The sequence below is a fragment of the Microcaecilia unicolor genome, chromosome 1, assembly GCF_901765095.1.
Source record: "Microcaecilia unicolor chromosome 1, aMicUni1.1, whole genome shotgun sequence".
Lineage (NCBI taxonomy): Eukaryota > Metazoa > Chordata > Amphibia > Gymnophiona > Siphonopidae > Microcaecilia > Microcaecilia unicolor.
In genome coordinates, this window is record NC_044031.1 from 176,028,484 (window position 1) to 176,040,776 (window position 12,293).

The 12,293-nt window shown below is 39.7% G+C and overlaps 1 protein-coding gene across 1 annotated transcript in view; it reads right to left on the minus strand.

Annotated features, from left to right (window-relative positions):
* TBC1D5 (TBC1 domain family member 5) overlaps positions 1-12,293 on the minus strand; it is a 1,081,936-nt gene that overhangs the window by 318,150 nt on the left and 751,493 nt on the right. Inside the window, 1 exon segment of the mRNA XM_030202651.1 lies at positions 10,152-10,324. Coding sequence (XP_030058511.1) covers positions 10,152-10,324 — 173 coding nt within the window.

Here is a 12,293-nt window from a genome sequence, read left to right on the forward strand (position 1 = left end):
GCATTCTTTGGCAACAAATTCCAGAGTTTAATTACACGTTGAATGAAGAAAAATTTTCTCTGATTCATTCATTGCATGCCCCTAGTCCTGGTATTTTTGGAAAGCGTAAACTATCGATTCACGTATACCCATTCCACTCCACTCATTATTTTATAGACCTCTATCATATCTCCCCTCAGTCATCTTTTCTCCAAGCTGAAGAGCCCTAGCCACTTTAGCCTTTCCTCATAGACAAGTTGTCCATTCCCCTTTACCATTTTCGTTGCCCTTCTCTGCATGTTTTCTAATTCCACTATATCTTTTTTTGAGATGCGGTGACCAGAATTGAACACAATATTTGAGGTGCGGTTACACCGTAGACTGATACAAAGGCATTTTTGTTTTCCATTCCTTTCCTAATAATACTTAACATTTTATTTGCTTTCTTAGCTGCTGCCACACACTGAGCAGAGGGTTTCAACGTAACATCAATAATGACGCCTAGATCCTTTTCCCGGTTGGTGACTCCTAATGTGGAACCTTGCATTACGTAGCTATAATTCGGGTTCCTCTTTCCCACATGAATGACTTTGCACTTGCTCACATTAAACGTCATCTGCCATTTAGATTCCCAGTCTCGTAAGGTCCTCTTGTAATTTTTCACAATCCTCTTGCAATTTGACAACTTTAAATAACTTTGTATAGTCAGCAAATTTAATTACCTTACTAGTTACTCCCATCTCTAGATCATTTATAAGTATATTAAAAAGCAGCGGTCCCAACACAAACCCTTGGGGAACCCCACAATCTACCCTTCTCCATTGAGACTACTGACCATTTGACCCTACTCTTCTTTTAACCAGTTTTTAATCCACAAAAGGACACTAACTCCTATCCCATGACTCTTCAATTTCCTCTGGAATTTTTCATGAGGTACTTTGTCAAACGCCTTTTGAAAATCCAGATACACCTTTATTGACATATTTATTCACCCCTTCAAAGAAATGTAGTAGAATGGTGAGGCAAGATTTCTCTTCACTAAATCCATGTTTTCACTTAAGTTAATCAAAAAATGTCTCCACCCTGTGTGACGTGGTATTAAAAGCAGAGCCTTTTGAGAGCACAGCTTTTCATCCATTTGGATACAGAAAGTGAAGGTGCCTTGGTGCTTTATAACTTTTGCTACGTGAGACGTGGGGGTAAGTTTTTTGTCATGACAATAAATTGTAGGAAGTTTCTAAGTTAGGCACTATAGTATTTGCTGCCTCATGATTTAACAACTTTTATCAATTGCACAATCTTTTTGGTAATGTCTGTGGCATTATGGTTTGTTATACTCATTGAAACCCTTCTGTTTGGCAATATAGTTTGAGGTATACAGATTTTTTTCTTTTGACACTTGAGTTAAAATGAAAGTCAGTATTTTATTGTTTATGAAAATCATCTTTGCTATGTTTTAAAAGATATATTGAAGACATTTTATTAAATGAATGCTGATGTGAGAAACATATATATGTGAATTAAAGCCCTGTTAATCCTTTGCCACTATTCAAGATGCCATTTGTATAATTAATTGTGACTGGTAGATAACAAAATAAATGCAAATTTTTAGTATTTTGTCATTAGCTAAAATACCATTATAGCAGTTACAAATAAAGTTTACATAATTAATTGCAATTGGCAGATAACCAAATAAATATACCCAGAGCTTCAAAAGATAATAGAAGCCCTGTTTATGCTATAATATATAGATATACATATACACAGATACATATGTATATATATGCATATATATATATGTATATATATACACATATAGTGACAAAATGCTGTTTTTTCAAAATTAAGATCAAGTAATGCCACTAGATATTATATTTTTGGCTTTTATATTTGAAGATGTATATATCTATTGATTCTGTGCTGATTTGAATGTTTTTGAAGGCTCATGATATTATCAGTGTAATGTTTGAAATTTGTTGTATATTTTAAAATGTTTTAAAAAATTATTTTTAAATTCAGTTATAGCCAGTATTATATAATATGGCCTTTCTATAAAATATATTATTAATAATTAAAATAAGCATTTTAAACATATATTAATATATGAAAAATATTTTGTCCAAAAGTAAGGAATATTGTAGATGAAAATATTCGAGTTATTCCCCAAGTTTTCCACGTCATCACTGTGGTGAGTTACCATTACCATTTTTGTTTTGATTAATTATCCATTTATTTTCAAATTACTATATAATAATATATGAGAATGTTAAATTATTAAATGCAATGTTAAAATATTAAATGCTTTAGGTGTTTATATAGGCTTATATATGTATGCTTGATGAGTCTAAATATTATTTTTAATTCTTGGTTTTATTCATTATATGTTAACAATTTTTAAAAATATATTATTTCTATGTTTTGTATTTTATGTAGACCCCTGACGCAGGTGCTAGTCACCGAAACACGGCCCGTGTCGGGTCAAGGCTCATTCATTAAAGAACTTTGTTCCATTTTAAAGGCCCGTGGTGCTGTTTTTTTTGTTTGGGCTTTGTCTCATTACCATGCTTTTGGATATGGTCCTCTGTAATTTTGTTCTTTATAATAGTGTCTACCATTTTGTCCGGCACTGACGTCATGCTCACCGGTCTCTAATTTCCCAGATCTCCTCTGGAACCTTTTTAAAAATCGGAATTATATTAGCCACCCTCCAATCTTCCAGTACCATGTTCGATTTTAAAGATAAATTACTTATTACTAACAATAGTTCCACAAGTTCATTTTTCAATTCTACCAGTACTCGGGGATGAATACCATCTAGTCCAGGAGATTTGCTACCCTTCAATTTGTTAAATTGCACCATTACATCCTCCAGATTTATAGAGATTTCATTCAGTTTCTCCGACTCGTCAGCTTTGAATACCGTTTCTGGCACCGGTATCTATCCCAAATCTTCCTCGGTGAAGACCGAAGGAAAGAATTCATTTAATCTCTCCGCTATGGCTTTGTCTTCCCTGATTGCCCCTTTTACCCCTGGTTCATCTAGTGGCCCAACCGATGCTTTTGATGGTTTCTTGTTTTCAATATACCTAAAAATTATTATTATTTTTTATTTTTTATCATTTTACATTCATTTATGCACATACATAAAATCAGAAATACGGAAAAAGGAGAGAATTCAATATTACATCACTCATGAAATTAAAAAAGAAAAAAAGAAAAATATTTACCCCTCCTTTTTTCCTACATTATTAGACCACAACACTGGATCCAAGATCAAAGAAATATTTTTAAAGAATTATTTAAACTAATAAACAAAGGCGGAAGAATTCTTTTTGAGCGCAGCCGATCTCAGCTTATAATTCAAGGCATGAATCTCTATTCTTTACCAATAATAAATTCCTGAAGCTTCTCAGGCTCAAAGAAAATATAATTCTGAGAATTGAATCGTACTACACATCTACAGGGATATTTAAGGAGGAAGGAGCCTCCAATACTAATCAGCCTAGGCTTCAAAGTTAAAAACGCCTTCCTCCTTTTTTGAGTATCCCTGGACAAGTCAGGAAATATTTGAATTTTTGCGCCTAAGAATTCTTCATTTATGTTACGAAATTACAACTTAAAGACATTATTACGGTTTAGCTCGAATGCGAAGGACACCAACAAAGTAGATCTCTCAGTTATTATTTCAAGTGAATCCTGGAGAAATTCTGTTAAGTTCATTTGTGGGGTTTCCCCCACAGCCGAACGAATTCCAGTTATATATTGAATTTTAGTCATTGGTGGTATACTTTCCTCCGGAATATGTAAAACCTCTTTCGAGTACTTCTTAAACATCTCCAGTGGGGCAATTAATGGAGATTTTGGAAAGTTCAGTATCCGCAAATTGTTCTTACGAAGCTGGTTCTCTAAATGTTCAAATTTCCTGTTTTGAATATTTTTTTCTTTGGAAACTAAAGCAGTAAAAGTTTTAAAAGTTTGTACCTCACTGTCCAAAGCCTCCATTTTGGTGTCCTGGGCTTCAAGCTTGGCCTTGAAATTCTCCTGCACCGTTTTAATCTCCATTAGTTGTACTTGTGTTGTCGTAGAAATCCTTTCTAGAGTAGCATTCATGCCTTGAATGGCTTCCCATACCATCTCTAGGGTGACCACAGCCGTTCTATTTCGTTCTCCGATAATTCCCGCAGGCGACAGCAGACTCCCGGACCGAAGTCCTGACTGCCCTGATGTCTCCGCTGGAGAAGTTGCGACGGGGCCTCCTACTACAGCCCCAGGGGCTAAACCATCTCCGGAGCCCTCATGACGCTGTTCCTCCGACGCCGCTTTTCCACCTGTAGGTCTCGGAGGAGCTGTGAAAGGGGGAGGACTCAAAGAGACTCCCTCCAAGCTGTGCTCCGGCAAAAGCGTCGGAGCCATCGAAGCGCTCGTCAAGCATCCCGGCGTGCGCACCACCATCTCGTCCAATGTTCCCTGCCGCATGGTGGAAGATTCTCCCTGTCTCGAGGAGGTGAGTGCAAGGGATTTCCCCTTTCTTTTTCCCATAATGGGTGTTAGAAAGGTCCAATGCTCAAGGGAGTCACTTGGCGTTCAGGAGGTGTCCGCTCGCACATCCGCCTCAGACGCCATCTTGGATCCCCCTAAAAATTATTTACTATGTGTTTTTGCCTCCAACACAATCTTTTTTTCAAAGTACCTCTTTGCCGTCCTTATCAGCGCTTTGCATTTGGCGTGCCGTTCCTTATGCTGTTTCTTATTTTCAGTCGGTTCTTTCTTCCATTGTCTGAAGGGTTTTCTTTCAGCTCTAATAGCTTCCTTCACCTCACTTTTTAACCATGCCGGCTGTCGTTTGGTATTCTTTTCTCCTTTTTTAATACACAGAATATATTTGGCCTGGACTTCCAGTACGGTATTTTTGAACAGCATCCATGCCATCTTATGGTTGGATCTTCAAAATAATGTTCCCTGAGAGCTTTAAGCACCGGTGCCTGGTAACTTCTTAAATTGGGTACTTCCACCCCCTTCCTCTTTAGAGAGCTGTATTGTCTTCCATCCTTCCCTAGGCTGTCCAGCTCCCCAAATAAACTCTCCACAACCTATCCCAGACTATGAATTGTCTGATGTAGATTTTTATCGGCAACTGCACAAGTAGGAAAAGAATCAGGCAAAATCATCATATGAAGTGCTGCCACCTTCCCCCACCATGACAACCACTGCATTTTCCATGTATCAAGATCCTGCTGGATCTGTATAGTGAGTTTATCATAATTCAGGTGGAAAAGTCTGCAATGAGGTTAGATATGACAATGCCCAAATATATGAACCCCTTGGTAGCTGCCTTGAAGGGGAAGGAGCAGTGGTGTGCTGGTTAAAGTTTAACTATGGGCTGTCTCTTAAAAAAAAATACCAAGATCGTCCTTACTCTTCTCTTACTGTGCTCATCAGGGACTCCTCATGGCACATTCACCCTTTTACTCTGCCCCCAACTTCCTTCTCCTTATGATTAAGAATCTTATAGTACTTGTAGGGAAATCCATCCTCCCCTGGTGGATTTATCTGTGGGGAGGCTCGCTATCACTTTACAAACTTCAGCAGCAGTGATAGAGGAATTAAGGGAAGTAGCATTCCAATCTCCTACCCTTGCAGGATATTGGACAATATCAGCACTACAACATTTAAGTTTGGAAGAGTACAAAGCCTTAAAAACAAGCTGGAACTTTATTCATTCAATCATCCACTGATGTATTTAACCTGCTCTATTGATAATGCCCAGAACGGGTTACAGATGTCCTTATGTGAAACTTTTGTATCCCTAGACTCCATTAAGATTTTGGTAACCCAACTTTCACACTACTGCATTTACAGCTGCCACACTAGCTATCCCCACACTCTATCCCTTCCTTCCATATAATCTCATTTACTTCTTCTCGTGGCATACTCAAGATAGCTAGCTGAACTTTTGAAATCTTAATCTGCTCCCTAAGCAATGGTGAGGGGTATTTCTCATGTTTCTTTTGAGTAAATTCTAAACGTTCCACAACCTCTTGCCTTTTTTGTATTTGTGCCGCCCTTACCCTAGCCACTTCCTGAAAAAAGTATGGAGTATACCAACTATGTGGGTTTAAATTTACTTATCCCTGGAAGCCTCCCACTTACCTGAAGCATTCTTTGGCTGCCTTTAATTTAAAGGTTTGACCGTGTGCAGGAGGATCACAGAAGATTTGTGTGACTTTGCAATTCCCAGTGCTTCTCTGTGTTTTTTTTTTTTTAATCACAGGGATAAGAACAGTGGCTTTATATTGTAGTGGAGTTTTTTCTTTCTTCACTTGAGAACTTGTTGGATACAAAGATCAGCAATGTTCAACACTTGCTACAATTATTAAGAACTGGGTTTAGTGTGCCCTTGTGTTTTCTTAGGGCTCACTGACTGATCTTTATTGAAATTGTGCTCTGATGATACACAGAGACTGAAGAAACTGCAAGGGTTTATGTTTAATGTTCTTTGTGGGATTTACATATGTGATCAGGGTATACGTTTGGTGTGGATGGCAGTGTGAGTGAGTTGCAGGGATATTATTTAGTAATTCTTTTAATGCACTGATTTATTTTCAATAATAAAGATTTTGTAATTTATATAGAACAGGAGTACTGTTTGTTGTTGTTGTCTTATGTTTGGCCAGGAGATTCACATTGGCCTGCCACTGGTTCCCTCTAGGGCATTTCTGGGAAAAACCCACCCTGCTGGTCACTGGAATATGATCAGAGATACTAATAGGGTGTATAGTTAGGTCCTTCTATCTACCTACTAGGGACTTATCCACCCACCAATATCCAACCTAGAGTAAGACACATGTCATCCTGAATAAGATGTGAAATGCTTAGCCGAGACTGGATAACAGAGCCGGTAGTGGGAGGCGGGGCTGGTGGTTGGGAGGCGGGGATAATGCTGGGTAGACTTATACGGTCTGTGCCAGAGCCGATGGTGGGAGGTGGGGATAGTGCTGGGCAGACTTGTACGGTCTGTGCCCTGAATAAGACAGGTACAAATCAAGGTAAGGTATACACAAAAAAGTGGCACATTTCTTGGGCAGACTGGATGGATCGTGCAGGTCTTTTTCTGCCATCATCTACTATGTTACTATGTTTATCTAGTGGGCTGTATACCCTCCATACATCCTCCAAGGCACTGAGCAGCAAAGTTCTCTTAAGTGTCCCACTGTCTTTAATGTCTTCCCTGCTCCTTTTATGTGTCCTATCTAGTTTTCCCATAGCAATATTCATATCCTCAGATCCCCTGTGCACTGCAGATGAAACATATTAACTAAATCTTTAATGAATGAACCCTTTGAGCCAACTGGTGATATAGATTCAACAGGGTAAATTTTCATCTATTTATCCTCCTCAATACCCAAATATACCTCCCCTAGGAGTCGCTCCCTGAACCATATTCCACAAAGGACACATTCTTATTAATCACAATAGCCACCCCCTTCGATTTTGACCCTTCAGCCAAACAAATACAGCTTAATTCAATGACCCCCCTTAAGCGTCATCATTTCCTAAGGGTCCAACTTCAGTTCTTGCAACAGTGCAATGTTCACCTGGAGACCTCGCAAATGCTTCAAAATATGTTTATGATTGATCAGGTGATTTAACCCCGCACATTCCAAGTAGCCAGTTTCATACCATCCTTTAACATTATAAAAGTCTAATCCACTCCTTTGGAAACCCTCCCCACAACCTCTTCTCCTCTTTCCCCAACACCCTCCTCTATCGCTCCCAATGTCCCCCTCCTCAAAAGCTCCTGCCCCCTACTTCCCCCCAATCCCTCAGTCCTTACACACAAGAAAACAAAAGGTCCACATTCGCCGCTGCAGCTTCAACAGGCCACAAAGCGATCTCCTCTGATCAGAATGAGCCAAACAGATTCAGGAGCTCCAAGAATACCCCTGATGCAATATGTCACCTCATTTGCCCTGGCTCAAAAATGCACAAAATGCTCCTGAGTCCCCCCTCCTCTGGTGGGCCCCCACTGGATGGTACTAGGGGGTCAGAGTTGGGCCCCTCCACTGCCACATGCTCACTTCCATGAGGCTCAGTTTCGTCTGAATCCTCTGATGTCGAGCCCTTCCCTGGGTTGGAAATTGTATCCAGGGAGCGAACAAATCTGTTGGCGAGGGCCGTAAATCTGACCTTTTGTAGCAGTTGTGAGAACTTAGCTTTAAGTTCTGGGGAAAATTTGGCTCCCCTTCACCTTTTTGTGTGGAGTAGCCACTGCCCCAGCAGACTTAGAATGTGCCTTGTCCCAAACCAGGTCTCCATGCTGCTTTTTCATGTAGTCCATGGAGTTTTCTGTATGTTTAGGAGAGTCGAAAAAGCGCCTCTTTCCATCCTGAAAAATAACTAGCTTCGTCAGATGCCAGATTCCCACCTGAAGTCCAGAGCTCTTTTCTTCTCCACATGGTTTCTGCATTCAAGTCAGGAAAAACCTTTAGTGTCCAGTTATCTTAGGTGCAAGTTTTCTGTTGCCTTAAAGTCCTCAAAATGTAATTCACCTCAAGATACCTAAGAAGCTTAATTATAAATGTCCTGGGGGGAAAGGGGAGAAATTAGAATCCTGTCTGGGACAAAGCTCCCGATGGGCACGTTCCAATTCAAATACAGGTTGTGCATGGGATTCAGGAAAGCAAGCACACTATTTTCTGAATAAAGGGAAGAGAAGCCTAACCCTCCATCACCTCCGGGATATCATAAATACGGAGGTTGGATTTGAGATGCCTATTCTCCAGGTCCTCCACTTTCTCACTGAGCAGGGAAGAGAAGCCTGACCCTCCATCACCTCCGGAATATCATAAATACGGAGGTTGGATCTGCGATGTTTATTCTCCAGGTCATCCACTTTCTCACTGAGCAGGTGCACTTGCCTGGTTGCCAACACCACGAGGTTGGCCTCCTTTTCTTGTGCCACTTCAACCTCATGAATGTGCCCCTCAATTTTCTCCACCTTTTCTGCTAGCTCTGCCATCCAGACCTCCAATTTCTTTCCCACCATCTCTGCAATTTCGAGCTTGGCTGCCCTCAGCTCCTGCAAAACCAAGGTCAATGAATCATCTGAACTCGAGTAAGAAGGCCATTGGGCAGATTATTCTCCCCCAGGGACCCACTTCCGGTCAGAATCACATTTCCAATAGCCTCTGGTTTAAAGGCGTTGGAGTACATCTCCTGAATAGTTGGGGTACTTTTCCCCTTAAGCACCGTGGCATAACTCAGATCACTGCACCTCCCAAATTCAACTTCCTCTCAGAAGTGCTCAAAATCCCTGCTGCAGCAGCATAAACACAGGGAGCAGAGCATGGCAACTTCACCGAAGTTTTCCTCATTTTGTTTAACACAGCAATTAGCGCATGCCAACAGTAATGTGGTACTATGCTGTTAGCTTGCAGTAATTGAAGTGCTAATGTAAGTTAGTAAATAGGGTCCTAAGTTTCTCTGAAAGATGGCATCTACAATATCTGCAATATTAATTTAAATACTGTTTTTGCCAGATACAAGCTTCTATTTTCAAGGCATCTTCACATGTAAATAGCAACATTTACATGTATAGATGGCATTCATTTCTAAATAGTGATTTTAGAAAGCTGTAATTTAATCATGCAGAGATTTCAAGGGAGCATTGTTTGACTAGGGCAACAATCTTTTGAATAATAGGTCCCATAGTACCTGAAATTCATAACATTAATAGTACACATCATTAGGTCAAAGGCAAAACTGGCTATACTAAATGTACTGGGTCTAATAGGGAGAAAGTGCCAAAAGTTGTGCATTGCATTATGGTACTATGATGTTTGAATTTGATCTTTTCAATCTTCATTTACATGTAGAAATTACAAGCATCCCATATAAAGAAGGAATGTTTTTAGAAGTGATAGGAGGCTTTTGAAGACAAGATGGAAAAAAAATAAGAACATTATGATTCTGGTTTAATCACATGCTTTTCTCTTTTGAATATATGGACAGTGTTTTTTTGTTGAAAAAACTAAATATTGATATATATCACTATTTTCTAGGTGAATGATCATCCTTTGGCCATTTCTATCCTTTCAATTCTTGTTGTTTCAGGAATACTCCTTAGTATGAAGTTGTAGTAGCTAAAAACAGTCTTTATTTTAAATACTTACAATCCATAAATTTGAGGAGCAATTTCCAATCTGTGTAAATGCATGTATAATTCAATATCATGTTTCTTGAGCAGAAAATCTTGAATATGGTTTACTTTAGTCACTATAGCAATAGAGGGGCCAAGGTCCTGTGGTCTGGCAAATGGTACCGATGACATCATTACGTCTTTATCCTAAAAATAAAATCAATCATCAAAATCAATTTGTTGATATGGATAACAGCAATCTTCAAGACATGCCATTCTATTGTTAAATTTCAAACATATCTGCATTGACAAATATTCTTACATTACGCTAACACTTTTCAAAGTGGCAATGAATAATATCTTCCTTTCCTTTTAATCATGCCAGACCAGTCCATCTACCAGTGGATGGAGACAAAGAAAAAAAAGTTCTAATGATTTACCCCTTAAGGGTATTGTGCAGCCTGAAATATTCAGCATTTTCCTCTGTCTCCAAGTGGATGGTTGATGGACCGTGCAGCTCCTCTGTGATGCTTTTCATCCAGCTTGTGTCCCAGTTCTAGCTGGGTGTCAGTTGAGCAGGGGGTTTCCTCTTTAAGGATGTTTGCTCCTTTACTTTCTAGAAACTCTAGATGGAGCTGGGTAATACCTGGTGGTGCCAGATCTCTCCCCCACCCCCCAAGTTCTTTGATATTCAGCATTACCAAGGAGTTTTTCACAATGCTACAGGCTGATAAAATACCTTCTATTGCGGGTTGGATTACCCGGACATAACAAGTTAATGTTTTTTCATTGTGTCTCCTCTTCGTCGGTAAGTACTATCTCCAGTCTCTTTTGCTTGAGGAGTGCAACTCTCCCTTTGGCTGCAGGATGCAGCTTCCTTTGGATGGCGGAGCACTCCTTTAGCTGTGAACAAGCCAGGTCTCCCATTTCTATCTCTGGAGCATGGTTCTATGCTGTTAAGCTTTGATATATGTCTCTCCTCACCTGTTGCAATGGGTGAGTCACATTCCCAGATCCTGTACTGGTTGGACACTGGGTGCTCCATCTAGATCTTCAGTGCTTTGTACCTTCCTGGTTCAGTGCATAACTTGATCATCATTGGCAATATCTGTTTCTAGTTCTTTCCATAATGGCCGTAGCTCCATTATAATTTCTTCTTCCTGGAGTAGTTTCTAAGTCTATTGGTATTGTTCACTATCAGGGATGGTGGGTTTCTCCAAAGTATTACTTCTCTCTGGGCCTATTGCACAGCCGATGGGCATTCTTGGATCCTCTGAGCTTTGAATCCCTACTTTCTTCTGCTCCAGGATGTATTGACTCCATTGATCACACTTCTGGCCAAATTCAAACAAAAAAATCAATAGGCAAAAACATCCTACTACTCCAGTTTGACATATCGAGTGCATTCAACATGGTGGACCACCAAATCATACAAAGAATTCTCGATAAGCTAGGAATTAGAGGGAAAACACTCACATAGTTCAAGGGTTTCCTAACCACCAGGTCCTACCAAGTAAAGTCAAACTCCATAATATCTCCACCTTGGAAAGCAGAGTATGGAGTCCCACAGGGATCCCGACTCTCACTAATACTGTTTAACCTTATGATGGTCCCTCTAGCTAGGTCCCTTAAAACCATGGAATGGTGGGCTTCAGCCTTCAAACTAAAATTGAATAGGGAAAAAACACACTGCCTCATAATCTCATCCCCACACAATACTGAACACTACACAACCATCAACGCTATGGGATCATCTTCCCCAATCTCAGACAATCTGAAGATCCTAGGCATTACCATAGACCGGGTCTTATCACTCGAAAACCAAACTAAAGCCACTACAAAGAAAATGTTCTACACAATGTGGAAACTTAAAAATATAAAGCAATACTTCCCAAGATTTGTTTTCAGCAACCTGATTCAAACCATGGTTCTAACCCATGTGGATTATTGCAATGGAATCTATGCAAGGTACAAAGAACAAATATTAAAAAAACTATGGACAGCACAAAATACAGCAGCCAGACTAATTTTCAGAAAAAAGCGTTTTGAAAGCGCTTCTCCAAAAATTACACTGGCATCCAATCAAGGCACGCATAACCTTCAAGATCTGTTCCCTGGACTACAAAATAATCTTCGGCCTCTCACCAAGCTACATGTCCAGCTTAATAGACCTACA